At 41.1% G+C, this 24,737-nt stretch overlaps 2 protein-coding genes across 2 annotated transcripts; both read left to right on the forward strand.

Moving 5' to 3' along the window:
- Positions 1–3,487: 3,487 nt before the first annotated feature.
- Positions 3,488–5,330, forward strand: LOC308129405 (odorant receptor 131-2-like; the record flags this gene model as incomplete). The annotated part of the gene is made up of 2 exons (XM_080495345.1): positions 3,488–3,637; positions 4,560–5,330. 2 exons carry the CDS (start codon positions 3,488–3,490, stop codon positions 5,328–5,330), a joined length of 921 nt encoding a protein of 306 aa, XP_080351471.1.
- An 11,313-nt stretch (positions 5,331–16,643) lies between these two features.
- LOC308129406 (odorant receptor 131-2-like) lies at positions 16,644–19,198 on the forward strand (the record flags this gene model as incomplete). The annotated part of the gene is made up of 3 exons (XM_080495346.1): positions 16,644–16,799; positions 17,120–17,751; positions 19,129–19,198. 3 exons carry the CDS (start codon positions 16,644–16,646, stop codon positions 19,196–19,198), a joined length of 858 nt encoding a protein of 285 aa, XP_080351472.1.
- Between the last annotated feature and the right edge of the window lie 5,539 nt (positions 19,199–24,737).

The raw sequence follows: 24,737 nt of genomic DNA on the forward strand, positions 1-24,737 counted from the left end.
GACGAAAACACCGAGACGCCAAGTTCAACTGTGACATGTCAGATCATGAAAGTTTTTAGTCCCCAACTTGAGCTGTGAGAAATAAAGTCACAGAATCAAGCTGAAAATATGATCCTGAAGGTGTAAGAAAGTAAGATAACAAAAGAATAACCGCTTAATAACCACGTTCTGCGACGTCCGTCCCGTTTTGTCCGCGGTGAACTGAAACGTGGACCCGTAGCGTAAACCTAGCTTTAGCCACTTTGTCAAACCCAAGTACTTTGTCAGACGGTGTATTTTGTTCCTCGTGAAATCAGGAACTCTCGTCGTCGTGCGTCTGAACCCACATGGAAAGAACCTATATGAGGATATATGCACATATATGAAACCTATATGCAGCATATATGCACATATATGACACTATATATGCACATATATGACACTATATATGCACATAAATGCTGCACATATGCACATATATGACAATATATATGCTGCATATATGCACATATATGTATGCCACGTATAGGCAAAATTGAGGTGCATAGATGTGAATATACAGGCCATATAGGTCTCCTGTACTGCTTCTTTATTTCCACACATATATATATATATATATATCCCATATCTCACTTTGACAACTGTCATATCAAGACAATAACTAAGAACTAACTAAAAAACAATTATGCAAGAAGAACTTATGTATGTGCGAACACGTGAAATTGGTATCACATGTAATTGCCCACATGGAAAGAACCTATATAAACATATATGTTTTAATATAGGTTTTGATATAGGTTTTGAATATATGTGACATATATAAAATTGGCCGTTTCCCTATATTTTACATATTTGTACATATATGGGCATACCCACCCAGATATGCACATATATGCCCATGTATGTACATAAAATATAGGAAAATGGCCAATTTTGTATATGTCACATATATTCAAAACCTATATCAAAACCGATATCAAAACCTATATTAAAACATATATGTTTATATAGGTTCTTTCCATGTGGGAAACGCCGCTGCTTTTCCGTTTATTGAACGCAGGTATTTCAAACAGCCTCACACAGGATTTTTCACATTAAAACAGTTTGGGGTGGCGTCAACGCCAGTGTTTTTCAAACACTGGCGTTTCCGCGAGATCTAGTCAGGTGAGCCGTGGGAAATTATCCAATTTCACATTTTTTTCTAAAAAAACATTTGCCCTCACAGCCGACAGTGTGTTGCAGAGTAATCATGTATAAATACTCTTCACCACTAGAGGGCAGCACAGAACTTTGCCGGTGAAATGTAAAGTGACAGACGTCAGTGTGGTTAATCTCCACCTCCTGCTACCATCTTGTATCAAAGTACTGTGTCAGTGACAGTGATGGAGAAGTTTTTGAAAAGGAAGAATGTGAACCAGGATCTCAGGTCTTCATCCATCAGGTCCAGGTTTCACACTGAGGGAGTCACTATTAAAAAAAGACATTGGGAAATACTTTTTTTCTGTATTTATTTGATTCCTGTTGATAAAACTTTGATGATAAAGACTTTATATTGTTAATAGAGGCTACAGAGTTTAAAATGTCAACATTTTCGGGTGGTGGTGTGCCTCCAGATTTTTCCAAAGAAAAAAGTGTGCCTTGGCTCAAAAAAGGTTGAAAAGCACTGGTCTACGCAATGATTCAAATGAAAACCCGCTGCTTTAGCATCTGAGAAAAGTTTTAGAAAAATGGTGTCCGTTTACACAGCGACGGCAGAAATGCTGAAAACGGTGTAGTTTTTACTTCGGGCCACTAGAGGGCGCGCACGCTTGTAGAGAACAATTCAATATAAACATCAACAACGACGTTTGTCTGAATTAGTTTGATTGCTAATATGGCCGCTAATTTTTGTTATTGTCGGTCGACGTGCACGTTTCCACTCTATGGAGCTGTTAGTGGGTGGAAGACATTTTAAATATGAATTTTAGAATTTATTACATTTGAAATTACATTATTGAAGTAAAACACTTTGGGATTATAATAACAGCAGCCAATAATTGAAACGAAACACACTTGACTGCTTGTTGTATTATTTGCTTCATTGTTATTGTCCGTCGTCACAATAAATATGTGAATACCGGGTGGAAGAAATGAAAACGCCCCTGAAAGTCGGCCTCAAGTTGTTGTTATAAAAGCTGAGGGTTTGTTCAGTGGGGCTCTTAGTGGACGCAAGTGAGGTAAGGACTTCCTTTCACCACCATGTACAACCTCTTATCACCTTGAACCACCTTGAATCTACTCTCACATTGCAGCACGAAGAGAAAAGACAACTTGCTGAATTAATGCGGATTCATTGATTTGTCTTCACTTCTTAGGTGATTTTCCTGCTGCTGAATGGCGAAAGTGTGTTTGAGACAATGAAATGATATTTGCACTACTTTTTTGTGGTTTTTTTTTTTAATGAATTATCGGATAAGTTGCAGGGGAAAGTTAGTTTTTTTCTGCATTACATGTCACTTCTTTGGGTAATTGAAGCAGGATGTTCTATCTTTTCCATTCTGAAACAAGGTCAGAGATCAAAGAAGGTGTGATTTGAATGCATGAAGGGGCCGAGTGACGGTAATGAAACCAGGATCATCCCACACTGACAGATTTTTATATTTTAACAGGGTAAAAAAAAACAAAAGACAGTTAATAAAAACAGGCTGAAGTTCCTGGACTGTGAAGTAATCAAGTACTTCATTTCATCTTGTTGTTAACAAAATCGTCAAGTAGCAGAAAGGAAAACTTTTAAATTAGACTGTCATAGCTTTTTGTTTTGTCGTTAGGAAAAGTGCCTCTCTTCCTTGTTTCTTCTTTGTTTCTTACATTTTGCAAATTTTGGCCTTTTTATTGCATAACTTAATAATAATTTATATAACCATTATTTTACTTTCTGAGCCTTTAAAGGCCTTTTATGCTGTTATGTTTTTTTCAAGCCTTTTTATTGTGTTAGAGCTTTTTTAACTTTTTTGTGTTTTAAAACATTCATACCTTTTTTCAGTCTTTTCTTTTAACTGCTTTTTGTCTTTATTTTTAGTTATATTTTTAAACCTTTAAATCCTTTTACAGTCTTTTTATAGCTTTTATAGCATTTTATGCCTTTTTTGTTAAAGACTGTTAAAAACTTGTATTCTTAAGCTTTTAACTGTTATGTTATTCTAAAGTCCTTTTTCAGAAATGTTTTTACAACACTTTATTTATTTATTCTTTTTTTTTTATGACTTCCTGTAAACTATTATAGCATTCTCAGCCTTTAAAAAAGAAGAAGAAAAAAGCCATTTTTGTTGATATTATGATTCGAGTGCTCATACAACAAATTACCAAAGGATATTCTTACATTTTGACACGCCAAAGAAAAGAAGGTGGCTCATTTCTCTGATTTCTGTCCAGGAAATTGAAGAAATCCTCCTTGTATCGTCAGAACCCAGCGTTGTTTGACAGGGAACGTTTCCTCTCCTCTGCTTTTTCTGCTTTCAGCTTTTAGGAGATGAACGTGTCTTCTGCCAATGTGACGGTGGTTTTACAGTACCGGGACTCTTTCGCTAAAGCCGTGGTCAAGAATGCCGTTGTTGTGCTTCTCGGCATTTCCCTCAACTGCGTCAACGTGAGCCTTCTTCACAGCTTCTGCAAACACCAGGTCGGGAATCGTTTCCTGTGTTTGTTCCGGTAGAAACAAAGTCAGGCCACATGTGACAGTTAATCTTCAACAAGATGCAGCAAGACAAGTATACATGCGTCTGCATCAGAGTCCAGCACTGGTGGATTTAGGAAAAATGACTCCTGAACAACTTGAGAGGATTCGGGCCACTGAGGAAAAAAAATTTTTTTTTTTAAAAGGTTAAAAAAAAAAAAAAAAAATGCCCTCATGCACTTAAAAAAAAGTTAGAAATCAGTCAAGTCAAGATTTTAAATTTTTTTTTACACAGAAAAAAAAATCAATGTTGAGATTGTTTGAAGGCCAGTGAGGGGAAAAAATATTGTAAGTAAAAAAAAAATGTCGATGTCAACATTTATAAAAAAATGTGTCTATAATCACCTTAAATATAATAATAATAATAATAATAATAATAATTCCTGCCATGTGAAGGACACGGATGTTCCCATTTTTTTTACTGAAAAAACCCCCCAACAACTCGACTTTGATTTTCAACTTTTTTCTGAAGTGCATGAGTTTTTCTTTTTTTTTTTACCTACAATTTTTTTTGTCTTTAATTGCCCTAATACTCTTAAATGTGCGAGCTCCAATATTATTCACTGCATATTAAACACAACTAGTCACTTGTACTTTATGTGGACCCATATTGTAGAAATTAAAACAGCAGTGGTTTAATTAGCTGGGCTGTCAGCACTGTTGGGCCAAAGTTCACTCATTAAATTCAGACGCAGTTACATCAAGTGCAAAGGAGGAAGATGTTCTATAATCAGAACGTAGCATCTGACGAGTTCAATGAAACCCTTTCAGAGTTAGAAAAAAAGCCACCCGTTATTCTACTATAAGTATAATTAGCCACGTACTATCAGAGGATTTAACTGAACGTCTTCTCCCCGTTGCTCTCAAGGTTCTCCACACCAATCCTCGCTACATCCTCTTCATTCACCTGGTGATCAACGACATGATCCAGGTGACGCTGACCGTCATGCTCTTCCTCATCAGCTACACCGTCTACAAGCTCAACGTGTCGGTGTGCTGCGTCTTCGTCCTCTTCGCCCTCTTCACCACGGAGAACACGCCCCTGAACCTGGCCTGCATGGCGGTGGAGTGCTACGTGGCCGTGTGCTTCCCGCTGCGCCACGTCCAGATCTGCACCGCCAGGAGGACGCTGCTGCTCATCTCCTTGATCTGGACCACCTCCATGGTCTCCACTCTGCCCGACCTCTTCGTCACTTTGGCCACGCAGCCGCTGGACTTCTTCCGCAGTCGGGTGTTTTGCCTCCGGGAGACCGCCTTCCCTCATCCCGTCCTCATGACGAAGAGGGACGGCTCGTACGTGGTGTACCTCGTCGTCGTCTGGGTCACGATACTTTACACCTACTTCAAGATCCTTTTCACGGCCAAAACGGCGAGCACAGACGCCAGGAAGGCCAGAAACACCATCCTCCTGCACGGCTTCCAGCTGCTGCTCTCCATGATGTCGTATGCGACTCCAAAGTTCCGGGGCTTACTGCTGCAATGGTTCCCCCAAAATCCTGCAGACTCCCAGTTCGCCATCTACATCATGGTACAAATGCTGCCAAGGTCCATCAGTCCAATGATCTACGGCATACGAGACAAAAACTTTCGGAAATACCTAAAAGGAACTCTCTTGTGTCCATCAAGTAATCAATCGTGAGCTATCAGTCGATTTTTTCGTTTGTGCTTTTATGTCAACTGTGCAGCTTGTAGAGAAGTTCCTGAACACAGTTGTTTATGTGACACATAGTGATGGTGACCCGAGAAGGCTCTCCGCAATGCAAAAGCAACAATGCATGAAGCGTGCAGAAAAAAATACAGAATACAAAAGTAAAATCAATGAACGGAAAAACCCCAACATGCACAACATACATGAAAAAAAAAAAAAAATGCACGCAAAAAAAAGCAACATAAATTTAGCAAAAAGCCACAAAGATGCAAAAAGCTGCACCATAAATACAAGAAGCCAAAGCATGAAGAGAAATACCAAAACAAACATACAGAAACTACAACAGAGATGCAAAAAGTCTCAATAACACAAAAGAATCTGAAGAAACTGGACATTGTGGAGTCTCCATAGTATGATCAGTATGTTGGGAACTAAAATGAACTTTCTGAGATCCACTGACTACGTTCCAGAGTTGTAAAAACAACGATTAAATGTGTTCATTTGACAAAGTTGAATTTTTTCTCTGTGGTTATTTAAAAGAATTTGACCTGATTTCATGGTCTGTTTTAAAGTTCTAACTGTGGTGAAGTTTGACTAAAAGAAAAATGAACTGCACATTCATTTGCATGATCTTGTTTACACTTTGGCATTTTTTGTTCTGGAAAGCTTTCACGTTTAAACTGTAAATAAAAATAATGACGTTCATCTGCATGTAAATGGCAGAAACTCTGAAAACGGTGAAGTTCTGAAGTTCTCCCTGTCTGCACGGAGTCGGCGCATGTCCACCGTGACCTCACATATCTGGGCCTACATTCTAACCGTGCTCTCTGCAGTGGAAACGAGGCTTTACTGTCTCCCTGTAACTCAAAACACCAAGGAAGTTTCCCATTTTCACTTGAAAACCTCGCGTAAATGGCACCCGAGGGCTTAAATACACGCAGTGGGAGCAGCATGATGAGACGCAGCTGACAACAATCAGAGTTAATCAGAGCACAGAGGAGGACTCGACATCAAGGGTGCTTCCGAATCGTCCCTCCTTTCTCCTCTCCTACCCACCTTTCCTTAAACCCATGAATGACATCACAGGGTTAAAGGAAAGGTGTTAGGAGGCTTCCTAAAGGAGTTAGAGAAAGACGATCACGTTGTTTTGACAATCGCACCACACTTTTTCACGCGGTGACATAATAATAATACGACGGCGGCGAAGGTCAGTGACGTGTGCCGTGGTGAAAAAAACGACAAATTTCCAAAAATGAACTACAAAAAGCACATTTCTAAAACGTCCCCCTGCGGCTCTAACCACTGATATAACGTCAAGTATTCAAGGTTTGAATGTAGATCAAAGGAAAAGAGGAACTCAAGGTAAACGGCTGCCAGGTGAATAAAGAACCAATCAAGCTGAGAACAAGCTGCACAAAAACTTTAGTGTGTTGGTTCTACAACATCCAGAACATTCCGAGTTGGGATCTGGGTTCTAGATGATTGATAGAAGTTGTTCAAGGCAGATTCTTGCTTTGGTAACTTACATGATGTGCAAACCTTTAGTCATCCTGAGTTTCCCAGAACGCTCCGATGAGTCGGCCCTTTGAATGTTGTCACAAGGAACTGTGGGGCATCATGATCTGGTCTCCTTTGGTAAAGGATATATCAGTGTTTCCTCGGCTAAAGGAGGTTCTAAAGGAAGAATTGGGCCTCCTTTCCTTAGATGAGTGAGAATGGTGGTTACCATGGTCACCACTTAAACTCTTCCGGGCTTAAGGAGAAGTGGCTGGGAAAGGAGATAGGAGGGACTATTAGGACGCACCCCAAGAAACATCAGGAAATAGAAAACAGGAAGAACCAAGTCTGGAGGTGATGAAAGTACAATGTTCTTGTAGTTGTTTCTGATACTCATCATAACATTATAACCTGATATCCGATAAGTTTCTTAAAGCCTGAATCCAGTCCAAATTCATCTTGAACCATCTTGAGCTAAAAGCGCAGGTTGGAATTGAGTTTGAGATATTTTAGCAGGATGATTTCAGAGTCGGAGGCTCGTGATGTGTTGGAGTATCACTGAAAGGGCCTTCAGATGCAGAGCTGAGCAAAGCGATGGAGTTCATCCAAAGTCCACACACTGACGTTGTACTTGAACTCTTCATGAGGGGAACCATGAAGTGCGTGCGTGCATGCGTGCGTGCGTGTGCGTGTGCGTATGTGTGTGTGTGTGTGTGTGTGTGTGTGTGTGTGTGTGTGCAGAAGCTCAGCCATGCCCACTGACTTTGCAGTATAAAATATATTTGTTTGCAATCACACGCTCATTAAAGAGCAGCTTCGCCTCCTCGCCTCGATCACAGGTCAGACTGCTCGGCTTCATGTATGTAAATATGTGACTGCAGAAGGTTTTATATGAGTATTTCTCACGTGTTTCATGTGTTTGTGTTTGAAGGATTAACAGAATGCAGTCATGAACGTGACGGCCGCTGACGGGAACCTGACGGCGCCGCTGGACTCTGGGAGTTCGCTGGACATGACTGTAATCAGGTGCACCATCGCACTGCTTCTCGGTGTCACCATCAACTACATCAATGCCTCCATGGTGCATGTCTTCAGCAAACATGATGTATGTACACACTTATTTTATACACTCTTTTTTACTTTAATTGATCCTAATATGATCTCTGCTTCATAAATATGTGAAATATGAAGCAGATATGGACGGAAATAACAAGAAAAATACAAAGTAAGAATTGTTGTATTATATTATAGGTGGTAATTCTGAGTTTGAATGAGCTGTGTTTCTGTGTCATCTTGATTAATTTCAGATCTTTAAGACAAACCCTCGCTACATCCTTTTCATCCACCTTGTGCTGAACGACATCATCCTGCTGACAACCAGCATTACTCTCTTAGTCCAGGCCTACATCATCAACCGCCAGTTTATGTTCATCTGTGTGCTCCTGATTGTGCCGGCTGTGCTCACCTCACATAACACACCTCTCAATGTCCTCTTGATGGCGGCCGAGTGCTACGTGTCCGTCTGCATCCCCCTCCGCTACAACCACATATGTACGGTCAGGAGGACGTACTTGGTGATCGGCTTAATGTGGACAATAAACTGTCTGTCCTTACTGCCGGACGTGGTCCTCATGTTGGCCACCGAGTCACAGCAGTTCTTCGTCAGGCGGGTGTACTGCCTTCGGGACACCGTGTTCAGGAGCAGCTACAGCAGAAACAAGAGGGACGCCACTCACATCCTGTTCCTGGTGGTGGTTTGGTTCACTCTCTGCTGTACGTACTTCAGGATTTTGTTTGTGGCCAAAGCTGCAGATGCGAACGCTAACAAGGCCCGGAACACCATCCTGATTCACGGGTTCCAGATGCTGCTTTGCATGATTGTCTACGTGCAACCCATGATCACTCAGGTCATGTTGACCGTCTTCCCTGAACAGACCAGGTCGGTGTATTTCGCCTTTTTCATCATAAGTCAAATCTTCCCTCGCTTTGCAAACCCTGTCGTCTATGGGCTGAGGGACGCAACTTTCAGGAAGCACTTCAAACGGTACCTCAGCTGTACAGTAACAAGACAAATTCATCCCCGGACAGCATTCAAGCCGTAACACAGGTCTGACTTTGGTGGTTATACTCAGGTGTGCATCCTGCAGCTCTGTGGCATCAAGGGATTGATTCTCTGCTGCTTTCAAAACATTGAATGTAAGTTAAGAGTTTGCTTTCCTGATGTGAATTTGGAAATCTTTAAATCTGAAGCTGAAATTTTGTATTGAAACTGTAGTTGTAACACTAACGCATTAATTAATGTGATTAAAAGTCATAACACACCTGCACATGGGCAGTAGATCAAGGAGACTCGATATAGAAGATGTTAAAGAGCACGCTGGCCCTCTTGATGGAAAATTTGAGTCCAAAATAGCCCCACACAGAAAAGTCAACCGACATAAAGTATTATGCACACTCTGCAGGAAAGAATATTCTTTCCCAGCCTTTTCTGCTTAAAGGTTAGTTGGTTATTGTGACATAACAGGAACAAAGTTTGTTTTGAAAAAAAGAGAGTTATATATAAATATATATAAATACATTTCTTGAGATTGTTCATTTTAATAACTCACGTCTCATTGACTTGTTCTGGTTTTGTGCTTATTTGCATCCATTTATATGAATATGTACGTATGTCAGTCCACTGTGAAGACTCATGTTATTTTCTGAAAGGTCTTGAACAACCACTCAATAATTAAAAGATTTTCTTGTTGGATCGACAAAGACTCTGTGTGTCCTCATTATTCAGGCCCTCAGTTCCAGCAGCAGCATGAGATGCTACAAAGTGCCTCCACAAGGCTTTGAGTATGTAATGGCATTTTATTGTGAAGACATTTCTTCGTAAACAGAAAAAAAAAATATATATATATATACATTTTAGTGATCTGAGTGCTTTTTGACACCAGGAAGTGGATTCTAGATACTGACAGACCTCTAGAGGTTTAATGTTCCATCGATACAGAACGACAACAGTAAGAAGCAATAATATCTTTTCCAAAGATGATGACCTCACGCTTCTACGGGAGATAAAAAAAAATTGAAAGTAGAAGTAAGGCAAAGTAGGACCTTGTTGGAATGACATCACTGTGGTGCTAAGTCTAAGCAGTGAACAGGAGGTAGGAACAACCAAGATGAACTATACTTTACTGCATACATCACTTTAGTACTCTACATAAATAGGCGTGAAACCAAAAAACATAGAGTCAAAAATATTAAAACAATAAAAAATAAATGTTCCTGGTGCTGAACCCAGATTTCAGCACCATGTACAATTCCTGGCGCCGACCCTAGGTTTCAGCACCAGGAACTGTCCATGGTGCTGAAATCTTGGTTCAGCGCTGGGAACAGTTCCTGGTGCTGAACCCAGATTTCAGCACCATGGACAGTTCCTCGTGCTGAAATCTGGGTTCAGCACCAAGAACTGCTGGTGGTGCTTACCCTAGATTTCAGCACCACGGACAGTTCTTTGTGCTAAACCCAGATTTCAGCACCACGGATAGTTCCTGTGCGTTTTGCTTTTCGGCTGTTATTTTTTCCAGGATCTGGTGGAAGAGCTCTGGAGGCCTCCTCAGATAGTTGGTGAAAGATTTTCCATTTCAGTGCGAAACTCCCACTTAAGAAATGTGGAATAGTGCCTCAGCTTTTGCCTTCTGATAACAATTTGCACCCTTCTCACTCGCTTTTTTTCTATCTGTTGTGCCCCGGCTTTCCCTCTCTGCAATGTGCTTCAAATTAGCCCAGCGTCCATGTTTCATCTGTAGAAAGCTTTGACATAATGGGATAACACGACAGACCTTCCTATGAATGTGAGGAACGTAAAGGGTCCCAACAAAACATAGTAAACGTGGAAAGGGAAATATCAATTTTTTTAAAAGCCTGGGTACGTGTAAACATGGCCCAAGAAACATCAGGAAATAGAAAACAGGAAGAACCAAATCTGGAGGTATGCAAAAGGTTATAATATTATGACCTTTTATTTATTAAATTTTTTTAAAGCCTGAATCCAGTCCAAATCCATCTGGAGCCATCTGGAGCTAAAAGCGCAGGTTGGAATTGAGTTTGAGATATTTTAGCAGAATGATTTCAGAGTCGGAGGCTCGTGATGTGTTGGAGTATCACTGAAAGGGCCTCCAGATGCAGAGCTGAGCAAAGCGATGGAGTTCATCCAAAGTCCACACACTGACGTTATACTTGAACTCTTCATGAGGGGAACCATGAAGTGCGTGCGTACGTGTGTGTGTGTTTGTGCGTGTGTGTGTGTGTGTGTGTGTGTGTGTGTGTGTGTGTGTGTGTGTGTGTGTGTGTGTGTGTGTGTGTGTGTGCGCGTGTGTGTGTGTGCAGAAGCTCAGCCATGCCCACTGACTTTGCAGTATAAAATATATTTGTTTGCAATCACACGCTCATTAAAGAGCAGCTTCGCCTCCTCGCCTCGATCACAGGTCAGATTGCTCGGCTTCATGTATGTAAATATGTGACTTCAGGTTTTATATGAGTATTTCTCACGTGTTTCATGTGTTTGTGTTTGAAGGATTAACAGAATGCAGTCATGAACGTGACGGCCGCTGACGGGAACCTGACGGCGCCGCCGGACTCTGGGAGTTCGCTGGACACGACTGTAATCAGGTGCACCATCGCACTGCTTCTCGGTGTCACCATCAACTACATCAATGCCTCCATGGTGCATGTCTTCAGCAAACATGATGTATGTACACACTTATTTTATACACTCTTTTTTACTTTAACTGATCCTAATATGATCTCTGCTTCATAAATATGTGAAATATGAAGCAGATATGGACGTAAATAACAAGAAAAATACAAAGTAAGAATTGTTGTATTATATTATAGGTGGTAATTCTGTGTTTGAATAAGCTGTGTTTCTGTGTCATCTTGATTAATTTCAGATCTTTAAGACAAACCCTCGCTACATCCTTTTCATCCACCTTGTGCTGAACGACATCATCCTGCTGACAACCAGCATTGCTCTCTTAGTCCAGACCTACATCATCAACCGCCAGTACGTGTTCATCTGTGTGCTCCTCATTGTTCCGACTGTGCTCACCTCACATAACACACCTCTCAATGTCCTCTTGATGGCGGGCGAGTGCTACGTGTCCGTCTGCATCCCCCTCCGCTACAACCACATATGTACGGTCAGGAGGACGTACGTGGTGATCGGCATAATGTGGACAATAAACTGTGTGTCCTTACTGCCGGACGTGGTCCTCATGTTGGCCACCGAGTCACAGCAGTTCTTCGTCACCCCGGTGTACTGCCTTCGGGACACCGTGTTCAGGAGCAGCTACAGCAGAAACAAGAGGGATGCCACTCACATCCTGTTCCTGGTGGTGGTTTGGTTCACTCTCTGCTATACGTACTTCAGGATATTGTTTGTGGCCAAAGCTGCAGATGCGAATGCTAACAAGGCCCGGAACACCATCCTGATTCACGGGTTCCAGATGCTGCTTTGCATGATTGTCTACGTGCAACCCATGATCACTCAGGTCATGTTGTTCATCTTCCCTGAACAGACCAGGTCGGTGTATTTCGCATTTTTCATCATAAGTCAAATCTTCCCTCGCTTTGCAAACCCTGTCGTCTATGGGCTGAGGGATGCAACTTTCAGGAAGCACTTCAAACGGTACCTCAGCTGCACAGTAACAAGACAAATTCAACCCCGGACAGTATTCAAGCCGTAACACGGGTCTGACTTTGGTGGTTCTACTCAGGTGTGCATCCTGCAGCTCTGTGGCCTCGAGGGATTGACTCTCTGCTGCTTTCAAAACATTGACTGTAAGTTAAGAGTTTGCTTTCCTGATGTGAATTTGGAAATCTTAAATCTGAAACTGAAATTTTGTGTTGAAACTGTAGTTGTAACAGTAACGCATTAATTAATGTGATTAAAAGTCATAACACACCTGCACATGGGCAGTAGATCAAGGAGACTCGATATAGAAGATGTTAAAGAGCACGCTGGCCCTCTTGATGGAAAATTTTAGTGCAAAATAGCCCCACACAGAACAGTCAACCGACATAAAGTATTATGCACACTCTGCAGGAAAGAATATTCTATCCCAGCCTTTTCTGCTTAAAGGTTAGTTGGTTATTGTGACATAACAGGAACAAAGTTTGTTTTGAAAAAGAGAGTTATATATATATATATATATATATACATTTCTTGAGATTGTTCATTTTAATTACTCAAGTCTCATTGACTTGTTTTGGTTTTGTGCTTATTTGCATTCATTTATATGAATATGTACGTATGTCAGTCCACTGTGAAGACTCATGTTATTTTCTGAAAGGTCCTGAACAACCACTCAATAATTAAAAGATTTTCTTGTTTGATCGTCAAAAACTGTGTGTCCTCATTATTCAGGCCCTCAGTTCCAGCAGCAGCATGAGATGCTACAAAGTGCCTCCACAAGGCTTTGAGTATGTAATGGCATTTTATTGTGAAGACATTTCTTCGTAAACAGAAATATATATATATATATATATATATATATATATATATATATATATATATATATATATATATATACATTTTAGTGATCTGAGTGCTTTTTGACACCAGGAAGTGGATTCTAGACACTGACAGACCTCTGGAGGTTTAATGTTCCATCGATACAGAACGACAACAGTAAGAAGCAACAATTTCTTTTCCATAGATGATTACCTTACACTTCTACAGGAGATTAAAAATATTGAAAGTAGAAGTAAGGTAAAGTAGGACCTTGTTGGAATGACATCACTGTGGCTTTAAGTCTAAGCAGTGAACAGGAGGTAGGCACAGCCAAGATGAACTATACTTTACTGCATACATCACTTTAGTACTCTACATAAATAGGCATAAAACCTAAAAACATTGAGTCAAAAACATTAAAACAATAAAAAAGAAATACGTTCCTGGTGCTGAACCCTAGAGTTCAGCACCACGGACAGTTCTTTGTGCTATACCCAGATTTCAGCACCATGGATAGTTCCTGTGCGTTTTGCTTTTCGGCTGTTTCTTTTTCCAGGATCTGGTGGAAGATCTCTGGAGGCCTCCTCAGGTAGTTGGTGAAAGATTTTCCATCTTCAGTGCAAAACTCCCACTTAAGAAATGTTGAGTAGTGCCTCAGCCTTTGCCTTCTGATAACAATTTGCACCCTTCTCACCCGCTTTTTTTCTATCTGTTGTGCCCCGGCTTTCCCTCTCTGCAATGTGCTTCAAAATAGCCCGGGGTCCACGTTTAATCTGTAGAAAGCTTTGACATAATGGGATAACACGACAGACCTTCCTCACCCACATGGAAAGAACCTATATAAACATATATGTTTTAATATAGGTTTTGATATAGGTTTGGCATATATGTGACATATATAAAATTGGCCGTTTTCCTATATGTTATATACATATATGTACATATATGTACATATGTACACATATGTACATATATGTACATATATGTATACATATATGTATATAACATATAGGAAAATGGCCAATTTTATATATTTCACATATATGCCAAACCTATATGCGCATGTATGCACACATATATGTACATATATGTACAAAACATATAGGAAAACGGCCAATTTTATATATGTCACATATATTCCAAACCTATATGCACATATACGCACACCTATATGTTCCAATATATGCAAACCTATATGTGCCCATATATGCACACCTATATGTGCCCATATATGCGCATATATGCACACCTATATGTGCCCATGTATGCACACATATATGTACATAAAATATAGGAAAATGGCCAATTTTATATATGCCACATATATCCTAACCTTTATATAGGTTCTTCCCATGTGGACCCACACCGGATGCTGTTATTTGCTCAGTGACCCTAGCTGGAATCGAACCAGGGTCTCCCGTGCACCAGTCCGTTGCCTTGCCACCTGAGCTATATATATATATATATATATAAAAATATGTACCTATCTGTGCATATAGGTCCATATATGTGCATAAAATATAGGAAAATGGCCAATTTTATATATGTCACATATATTCAAAACCAATATCAAAACCTATATTAAAACATATATGTTTATATAGGTTCTGTCCATGTGGGACTTTCCATATATGCAGCATATATATTGTCATATATATTGTCATATATGTGCATATATGCAGCATATATGTGTATATATGTGCACATATGCAGCATATATATTGTCATATATGTGCATATATGGAGCATATACATGGTCATATATGTGCATATATGCAGCCCATATATTGTCATATATGTGCATATATGCAGCATTTATGTGCATATATGCAGCATATATGTGCATATATGTGCATATACGCAGCATATATATGGTCATATATGCAGCATATATGTGCATATATGCAGCATATATTGTCATATATGTGCATATATGCAGCATTTATGTGCATATATGCAGCATATATATGGTCATATATGTGCATACATGCAGCATATATATGGTCATATATGTGCATATATGCAGCATTTATGTGCATATATGCTGCATATATGTGCATATATGCAGCATATATATGGTCATATATGTGCATATATGCAGCATATATATAGTCATATATGTGCATATATGCAGCATATATATGGTCATATATGTGCATATATGCAGCATTTATGTGCATATATGCTGCATATATGCAGCATATATTGTCATATATGTGCATATATGCAGCCCATACATTGTCATATATGTGCTGCATATATGCACATATATGACCACATATATGCTGCATATATGCACATATATGACCATATATATGCTGCATATATGCACATAAATGCTGCATATATGCAGCATATATATGGTCATATATGTGCATATATGCAGCATATATATATGGTCATATATGTGCATATATGCAGCATTTATGTGCATATATGCTGCATATATGTGCATATATGCAGCATATATATGGTCATATATGTGCATATATACAGCATATATATTGTCATATATGTGCATATATGCTGCATATAGGTTTCATATATGTGCATATATCCTCATATAGGTTCTTTCCATGTGGGCAGAATGTGAGGAACGTAAAGGGTCCAAACAAAACATAGTAAACGTGGAAAGGGAAATCTCAATTTTTTTAAAAGCGTGGGTACGTGTAAACATGGTCCAAGAAACATCAGGAAATAGAAAACAGGAAGAACCAAATCTGGAGGTATGCAAAAGGTTATAATATTACAACCTTTTATTTATTACATTTCTTAAAGCCTGAATCCAGTCCAAATCCATCTGGAGCCATCTGGAGCTAAAAGCGCAGGTTGGAATTGAGTTTGAGATATTTTAGCAGGATGATTTCAGAGTCGGAGGCTCGTGATGTGTTGTAGTATCACTGAAAAGGCCTCCAGATGCAGAGCTGAGCAAAGCGATGGAGTTCATCCAAAGTCCACACACTGACGTTATACTTGAACTCTTCATGAGGGGAACCATTAGAGTCAGAGGTGAAAACGTGTGCATGCGTGTGTGTGTGTGGGTGTGTGTGTGTGTGTGTGTGTGTGTGTGTGTGTGTGTGTGTGCGTGTGTGTGCAGAAGCTTAGCCATGCCCACTGCCTTTGCAGTATAAAATGTCTTTGTTTGCAATCACTCGCTCATTAAAGAGCAGCTTCGCCTCCTCGCCTCGATCACAGGTCAGACTGCTCGGCTTCATGTATTTAAATATGTGACTGCAGAAGGTTTTATATGAGTATTTCTCACGTGTTTCATGTGTTTGTGTTTGAAGGATTAACAGAATGCAGTCATGAACGTGACGGCCGCTGACGGGAACCTGACGGCGCCGCCGGACTCTGGGAGTTCGCTGGACACGACTGTAATCAGGTGCACCATCGCACTGCTTCTCGGTGTCACCATCAACTACATCAATGCCTCCATGGTGCATGTCTTCAGCAAACATGATGTATGTACACACTTATTTTATTCTTTGCACAAGAACTCTTTTTTTACTTTAATATGATCTCTGCTTCACAGATATGTGAAATATAATATCTATCTATCTGTCCACACACACACACACACACACACACACACACACACACACACACACACACACACACACACACACACACACACACACACACACACACACACACACACACACACACACACACACACAGTTGTGTATTTTATACAAACATGGATTACCCATTACTAGTCACACTATGTAAAAATCTGTGAAAGTGAAAATCTGTGTTTCTGTGTCATCTTGATTTATTTCAGATCTTTAAGACAAACCCTCGCTACATCCTTTTCATCCACCTTGTGCTGAACGATATCATCCTGCTGACAACTAGCGTTACCCTCATCGTCCAGGCCTACATCATCAACCGCCAGTACGTGTTCGCCTGTGTGCTCCTCATCGTACCGGCTGTGCTCACCTCACAAAACACACCTCTCAATGTCCTCTTGATGGCGGCCGAGTGCTACGTGTCCGTCTGCATCCCCCTCCGCTACAACCACATATGTACGGTCAGGAGGACGTACTTGGTGATTGGCTTAATGTGGACAATAAACTGTCTGTCCTTCCTGCCGGACGTGGTCCTCATGTTGGCCACCGAGTCACAGCAGTTCTTCGTCAGCCGGGTGTACTGCCTTCGGGACACCGTGTTCAGGAGCAGCTACAGCAGAAACAAGAGGGACGCCACTCACATCCTGTTCCTGGTGGTGGTTTGGTTCACTCTCTGCTGTACGTACTTCAGGATTTTGTTTGTGGCCAAAGCTGCAGATGCGAATGCTAACAAGGCCAGGAACACCATCCTGATTCACGGGTTCCAGATGCTGCTTTGCATGATTATCTACGTGCAACCCATGATCACTCAGCTCATGTTGACCGTCTTCCCTGAACAGATCAGGTCGGTTTATTTCGCCTTTTTTATCATAAGTCAAATCTTCCCTCGCTTTGCAAACCCTGTCGTCTACGGGCTGAGGGACGCAACTTTCAGGAAGCACTTCAAACGGTACCTCAGCTGTACAGTAACAAGACAAATTCATCCCCGGACAGTATTCAAGCCGTAACACAGGTCTGACTTTGGTGGTTCTACTCAGGTGTGCATCCTGCAGCTCTGTGGCCTCGAGGGATTGACTCTCTGCTGCTTTCAAAACATTGACTGTAAGTTAAGAGTTTGCTTTCCTGATGTGAATTTGGAAATCTTTAAATCTGAAGCTGAAATTTTGTATTGAAACTGTAGTTGTAACACTAACGCATTAATTAATGTGATTAAAAGTCATAACACACCTGCACATGGGCAGTAGATCAAGGAGACTCGATATAGAAGATGTTAAAGAGCACGCTGGCCCTCTTGATGGAAAATTTGAGTCCAAAATAGCCCCACACAGAACAGTCAACCGACATAAAGTATTATGCACACTCTGCAGGAAAGAATATTCTTCCCCAGCCTTTTCTGCTAAAAAGTTAGTTGGTTATTGTGACGTAACAGGAACAAAGTTTGTTTTGAAAAAGAGAGTTATATATAAATATATATAAATACATTTCTTTAGATTGTTCATTTTAATTACTCAAGTCTCATTGACTTGTTTTGGTTTTGTGCTTATTTGCATCCATTTATATAAATATGTACGTATGTTAGTCCACTGTGAAGGCTCATGTTATTTTCTGAAAGGTCTTGAACAACCACTCAATAATTAAAAGATTTTCTTGTTGGATCGTCAAAAACTGTGTGTCCTCATTATTCAGGCCCTCAGTTCCAGCAGCAGCATGAGATGCTACAAAGTGCCTCCACAAGGCTTTGAGTATGTAATGGCATTTTATTGTGAAGACATTTCTTCGTAAACAGAAAAAAATTTATATATACATTTTAGTGATCTGAGTGCTTTTCGACTCCAGGAAGTGGATTCTAGACACTGACAGACCTCTGGAGGTTTAATGTTCCATCGATACAGAAGGACAACAGTAAGAAGCAATAATATATTTTCCAAAGATGATAACCTCACACTTCTACGGGAGATTAAACACAATTGAAAGTAGAAGTAAGGTAAAGTAGGACCTTGTTGGAATGACATCACTGTGGTGCTAAGTCTAAGCAGTGAACAGGAGGTAGGAACAACCAAGATGAACTATACTTTACTGCATACATCACTTTAGTACTCTACATAAATAGGCGTGAAACCTAAAAACATAGAGTCAAAAATATGAAAACAATAAAAAATAAATGTTCCTGGTGCTTACCCCAGATTTCAGCACCATGGACAGTTCTTTGTGCTAAACCCAGATTTCAGAACCATGGACAGTTCCTGGTGCTGACCCTAGATTTCGACACCAAGAACTGTCAGTGGTGCTGACCTTAGAGTTCAGCATTATGGATAGGTCCTGGTGCTGAACCCAGATTTCAGCACCAGAAATCTGGTGCTGAACCCAGATTTCAGCACCAGGGACAGTTCTTTGTGCTAAACCCAGATTTCAGCACCACGGATAGTTCCTGTGCGTTTTGCTTTTCGGCTGTTATTTTTTCCAGGATCTGGTGGAAGATCTCTGGAGGCCTCCTCAGATAGTTGGTGAAAGACTTGCCATCTTCAGTGCGAAACTCCCACTAAAGAAATGTTGAATAGTGCCTCAGCTTTTGCCTTCTGATAACAATTTGCACCCTTCTCACCCGCTTTTTTTCTATCTGTTGTGCCCCGGCTTTCCCTCTCTGCAATGTGCTTCAAAATAGCCCGGGGTCCACGTTTCATCTGTAGAAAGCTTTGCCAGAACGTGAAAAACATGACAGACTTTCCTCAGAATGTGAGGAACGTAAAGGGTCCCAACAAAACATAGTAAACGTGGAAAGGGAAATCTCAATTGTTTTTAAAAGCCTGGGTACGTGTAAACATGGTCCAAGAAACATCAGGAAATAGAAAACGGGAACAACCAAATCTGGAGGTATGTAAAAGGTTATAATATTACGACCTTTTATTTATTACATTTCTTAAAGCCTGAATCCAGTCCAAATCCATCTTGAGCCATCTGGAGCTAAAAGCGCAGTTGCAATTGAGTTTGAGATATTTTGGCAGGATGATTTCAGACTAGGAGGCTCGTGATGTGTTGGAGTATCACTGAAAAGGCCTCCAGATGCAGAGCTGAGCAAAGCGATGGAGTTTATCCAAAGTCCACACACTGATGTTATACTTGAACTCTTCATGAGGGGAACCATGAAGTGCGTGCGTGCGTGCGTGTGCGTGCGTGCGTGCGTGCGTGCGTGCGTGCGTGCGTGCGTGCGTGCGTGCGTGCGTGCGTGCGTGCGTGCGTGCGTGTGCGTGTGCGTGTGCGTGTGCGTGTGTGTGTGTGCAGAAGCTTAGCCATGCCCACTGCCTTTGCAGTATAAAATATATTTGTTTGCAATCACTCGCTCATTAAAGAGCAGCTTCGCCTCCTCGCCTCGATCACAGGTCAGACTGCTCGGCTTCATGTGTTTAAATATGTGACTGCAGAAGGTTTTATATGAGTATTTCTCACGTGTTTCATGTGTTTGTGTTTGAAGGATTAACAGAATGCAGTCATGAACGTGACGGCCGCTGACGGGAACCTGACGGCGCCGCCGGACTCTGGGAGCTCGCTGGACACGACTGTAATCAGGTGCACCATCGCGCTGCTTCTCGGTGTCACCATCAACTACATCAATGCCACCATGGTGCATGTCTTCAGCAAACATGATGTATGTACACACTTATTTTATACACTCTTTTTTACTTTAACTGATCCTAGTATGATCTCTGCTTCATAAATATGTGAATTATAATATCTATCTCACACACACACACACACACACACACACACACACACACACACACACACACACACACACACACACACACACTCACACAGTTGTGTATTTTGTACAAACATGGATTACCCATTACGAGTCACACTATGTAAAAATCTGTGTTTCTGTGTCATCTTGATTAATTTCAGATCTTTAAGACAAACCCTCGCTACATCCTTTTCATCCACCTTGTGCTGAGCGATATCATCCTGCTGACAACCAGCGTTACTCTCATCGTCCAGACCTACATCATCAACCGCCAGTACGTGTTCGCCTGTGTGCTCCTCATCGTACCGGCTGTGCTCACCTCACAAAACACACCTCTCAATGTCCTCTTGATGGCGGCCGAGTGCTACGTGTCCGTCTGCATCCCCCTCCGCTACAACCACATATGTACGGTCAGGAGGACGTACTTGGTGATCGGCATAATGTGGACAATAAACTGTCTGTCCTTCCTGCCGGACGTGGTCCTCATGTTGGCCACCGAGTCACAGCAGTTCTTCGTCACCCGGGTGTACTGCCTTCGGGACACCGTGTTCAGGAGCAGCTACAGCAGAAACAAGAGGGACGCCACTCACATCCTGTTCCTGGTGGTGGTTTGGTTCACTCTCTGCTGTACGTACTTCAGGATTTTGTTTGTGGCCAAAGCTGCAGATGCGAATGCTAACAAGGCCCGGAACACCATCCTGATTCACGGGTTCCAGATGCTGCTTTGCATGATTGTCTACGTGCAACCCATGATCACTCAGATCATGTTGTTCGTCTTCCCTGAACAGACCAGGTCGGTTTATTTCGCCTTTTTCATCATAAGTCAAATCTTCCCTCGCTTTGCAAACCCTGTCGTCTACGGGCTGAGGGATGCAACTTTCAGGAAGCACTTCAAACGGTACCTCAGCTGTACAGTAACAAGACAAATTCATCCCCAGACAGTATTCAAGCCGTAACACAGGTCTGACTTTGGTGATAATATACTCAGGTCTGCATCCTGCAGCTCTGTGGCATCGAGGGATTGACTCTAATGGGCAGTAGATCCAGCAGACGGAACCAATAAGATATAGAAGACGTTAAACGGCCTGCTGGCCGTCTCGATGGGTCGCCCGACATCAAGTATTATGCACACTCTGCAGGAAGGAGTTTTCTTTTCCAACTTAAAATAGCACGTTGATGTGAATCACACGTTAGTGGGGAATTCTGCTGACTGTTCTCAGCTGCAGCATCATTGTCAATATGAAGCAGTCAGCGGTTTAGGGTTTGTTAGAGCGGCTGGCTGACAAAGGAGTAACAGGAACGTTTATGTGGATAAATGTTTTCTTTGAAAAAGAAAAATATTTTTTTTATAACGTGAACTGTTAATGGTGTTTAATAAACACGTGAAGTATATATATATATCTGTTCCCTCCTTTCTTGAGTTTGTTTCACATCTATTATTATTTGATTGAATTACTCAAGTCTCATTGACTTGTCTTGGTTGGAGTGTGAAAGACTCGGCGTGTCCTCATTATTCAGGCCCTCCGTTACAGCAGCAGCATGAGAAGCTACACAGTTCCTGCACAAGGCTTTGAGTACGTATATCATTCATTTTATTGTGAAAACATTTAAACATCAACAGAAGAAGAAAAAAAAAATCAATCAAAAGTCATCTTGCTTTTTTCAAGCTGGCTGAAATCTGTGCTTTATATTTAATTCCGACTTTTAACATATTTGCTGTTTCCTCTTTGCTCTACCCAGATTAACACAACTCAACTTTATTTACTGTCCATAGCACTTTAAAAACAAAAACAAAAACCCAACTAAAACAAAGTGCCGTATGTAATTAGGCATAAAACCTAAAGCAGAAGTTGCTCAATTTTAAAGCAATATAAAATAAACCAACTTAACATAAGAACAATAAAATCGCTAAAATAAAAACACAAACTCAAACTGGGTCTAAAATCAAGAAATTAAAAATGGATTTTAAAGATAACGGCACTACCTCGATCATCCCGGCAGTGTTGGGCAGACGCACTTCCTTATGTGTCTGTATAAATACAAAACTGTCTGGATAATAAGAATCATGGCAACACAGTGTGTTTGTTGTAAATCAAATCGTATACGTATTTTTTCAATACTGAATGTATAGCATGTTCAACAATGGTGTTTTATTCCTTTTATTCTTTTAATTGGGGGAAAATAAGTTTGTCCGTGTAACGACAGTAAAATACAGTCCCCAACTACCAGTCCATGGATCATTTGGTACTGGGGTTTCATCCCAGTGAGACGATTCCCAGTTAGACCGCTTATTATAATAAGAGATTTATTTGTAAGATTTCCGGATGAATTGTAATGTATTTTTACACATAAAGACACATAGTCCCTTTGAAAAAGTTGTTGAACTTTAGTTTAAAATTGCGGTGGGGGAAGAAAAAAAAAGTTAAATAATCAAAGCACTACTGTAGTTTTAAAAATGGACAGGTTTAAAGAGGATCGTCTTGTATGTATATACAAGACATGACAAGACAAAAGGGAATGCTGTGAAAGGCTAGTAGGAGCCTCCGATTGGAACTATTAAACCTCCCACCACTGTGAGAACTTCTCCTGTGTCCCAGAAGAGTTTGGGGGACATGGAGTCTGCATGGACTCTGTTCAAGGGGGGGGGGGGGCTTTCTCAAGCTGCGATCAGCAAGAGAGTCCATCTTCTGACCTTGAACATGGAAATCATTTGGAGGTGGAAGGAACTCTTTGAGGATCTCATGGAGAGAGTGGTGACCTTGGTGGATGTCACCAGGGTAGTTCAGAAAGTCCAGGATGGCAAGGCCCCAGGAGTGGATGGGATGTAGTACCTTCAGACTGGCAGACTGGAGTGATGGTCCCTGTTTTTAAAAATAGGGAATCAGAGACTGTGTACCAATTAATGGGGTATCACACTTCACAGCCTCAAAGTCTGTGCTGGCCGTCCTGGAAAGGAGATTTTGTCTGTCTCCGATACCCCAGGAGGAGCAATGCAGACTCCCTGCTGGTCGTGGTACAGTGGACCAGCTCTTCACCCTCACACAGATTATTTGTGGGGGAGGGGGGGAGCATGGCAGTTTGTCAATCCGGTCCATGTTCCCCGACTGGAGGAGTACCTCAGGGTTTTGTTCACAAGTGCAAGTGATCGGGTTCAGATTCGGTTTCGGGTCAGATTTGGACAGGTGGCTGCAGTAGGTAAGCAAATAAGTAAGAATTTCATCAAATACATAGTACAAGTGGAAAATTCATTTAACCAAACGCTTTCTTAAAGCCCGTGGAGAGTTGACAAAATGGGCGTGGCGTGGGCCGTTTGGGGCGAACCTGTCCAAAGCCTTGCAGCTGAATTTTGAGAAGAAAGACCATTTTTAATGCAGGTCACACAATCCAAAAACATAGGTCAGTATTACAACTGAATATCATCAGCATATAAGTGATAAGACACATTTCTAAAACCACCAAGAGGACAAAACGTACAACAGAAACCAAACAGCCCCCAGGACAGAGCCCTGGGCAACTCCACAAGACAGGTTGGCCACATCAGACATGTCCTTCCATATATGAGGAAAATCACTGAAGGACAGATCCGGAAAATCCCAACTCAGATTTGAGCCCATTAATCAATATATTGTCGTCCTCAGTATCAAATACAGATGTCAAGTCCAGTTCGACCAAAACTGTCTGCAGCCATCATCACATCGTTTCAAACTTTTAAAGGAGCTGTTTCAGTGGAGGGGATTTTTTGAATTTGAATTTTGAATTTCTACCAAAGAAATCATGCAGTCTCTGTCCTGGACTGAAGAAGGAGCTGAGCCACGAAGCAAAACTCTCTTTTTCGGTCAGTTTACATCCCCACCCTCACCTACAGTCATGAACTTTGGGTTAGGGGTACGAACTTATGTCACATGCAACATAATTTTATAAAATTCAATGCAAATCACCTTTCAGTTTCACTAAAAGCTTAATAGTCCCTTGAGAAACAGTGGGTTAGTTACCAACAGGAAACTGACTGACTGACTGCGGGGAACCACTGTGACATCATTTCCTGCGGTGCATCAACCTTCTTAATGTAAAGACTCAAACTGAACTCACAC

This window comes from Blennius ocellaris (assembly GCF_963422515.1).
Source record: "Blennius ocellaris genome assembly, chromosome: 4".
In the NCBI taxonomy this organism is placed as follows: domain Eukaryota; kingdom Metazoa; phylum Chordata; class Actinopteri; order Blenniiformes; family Blenniidae; genus Blennius; species Blennius ocellaris.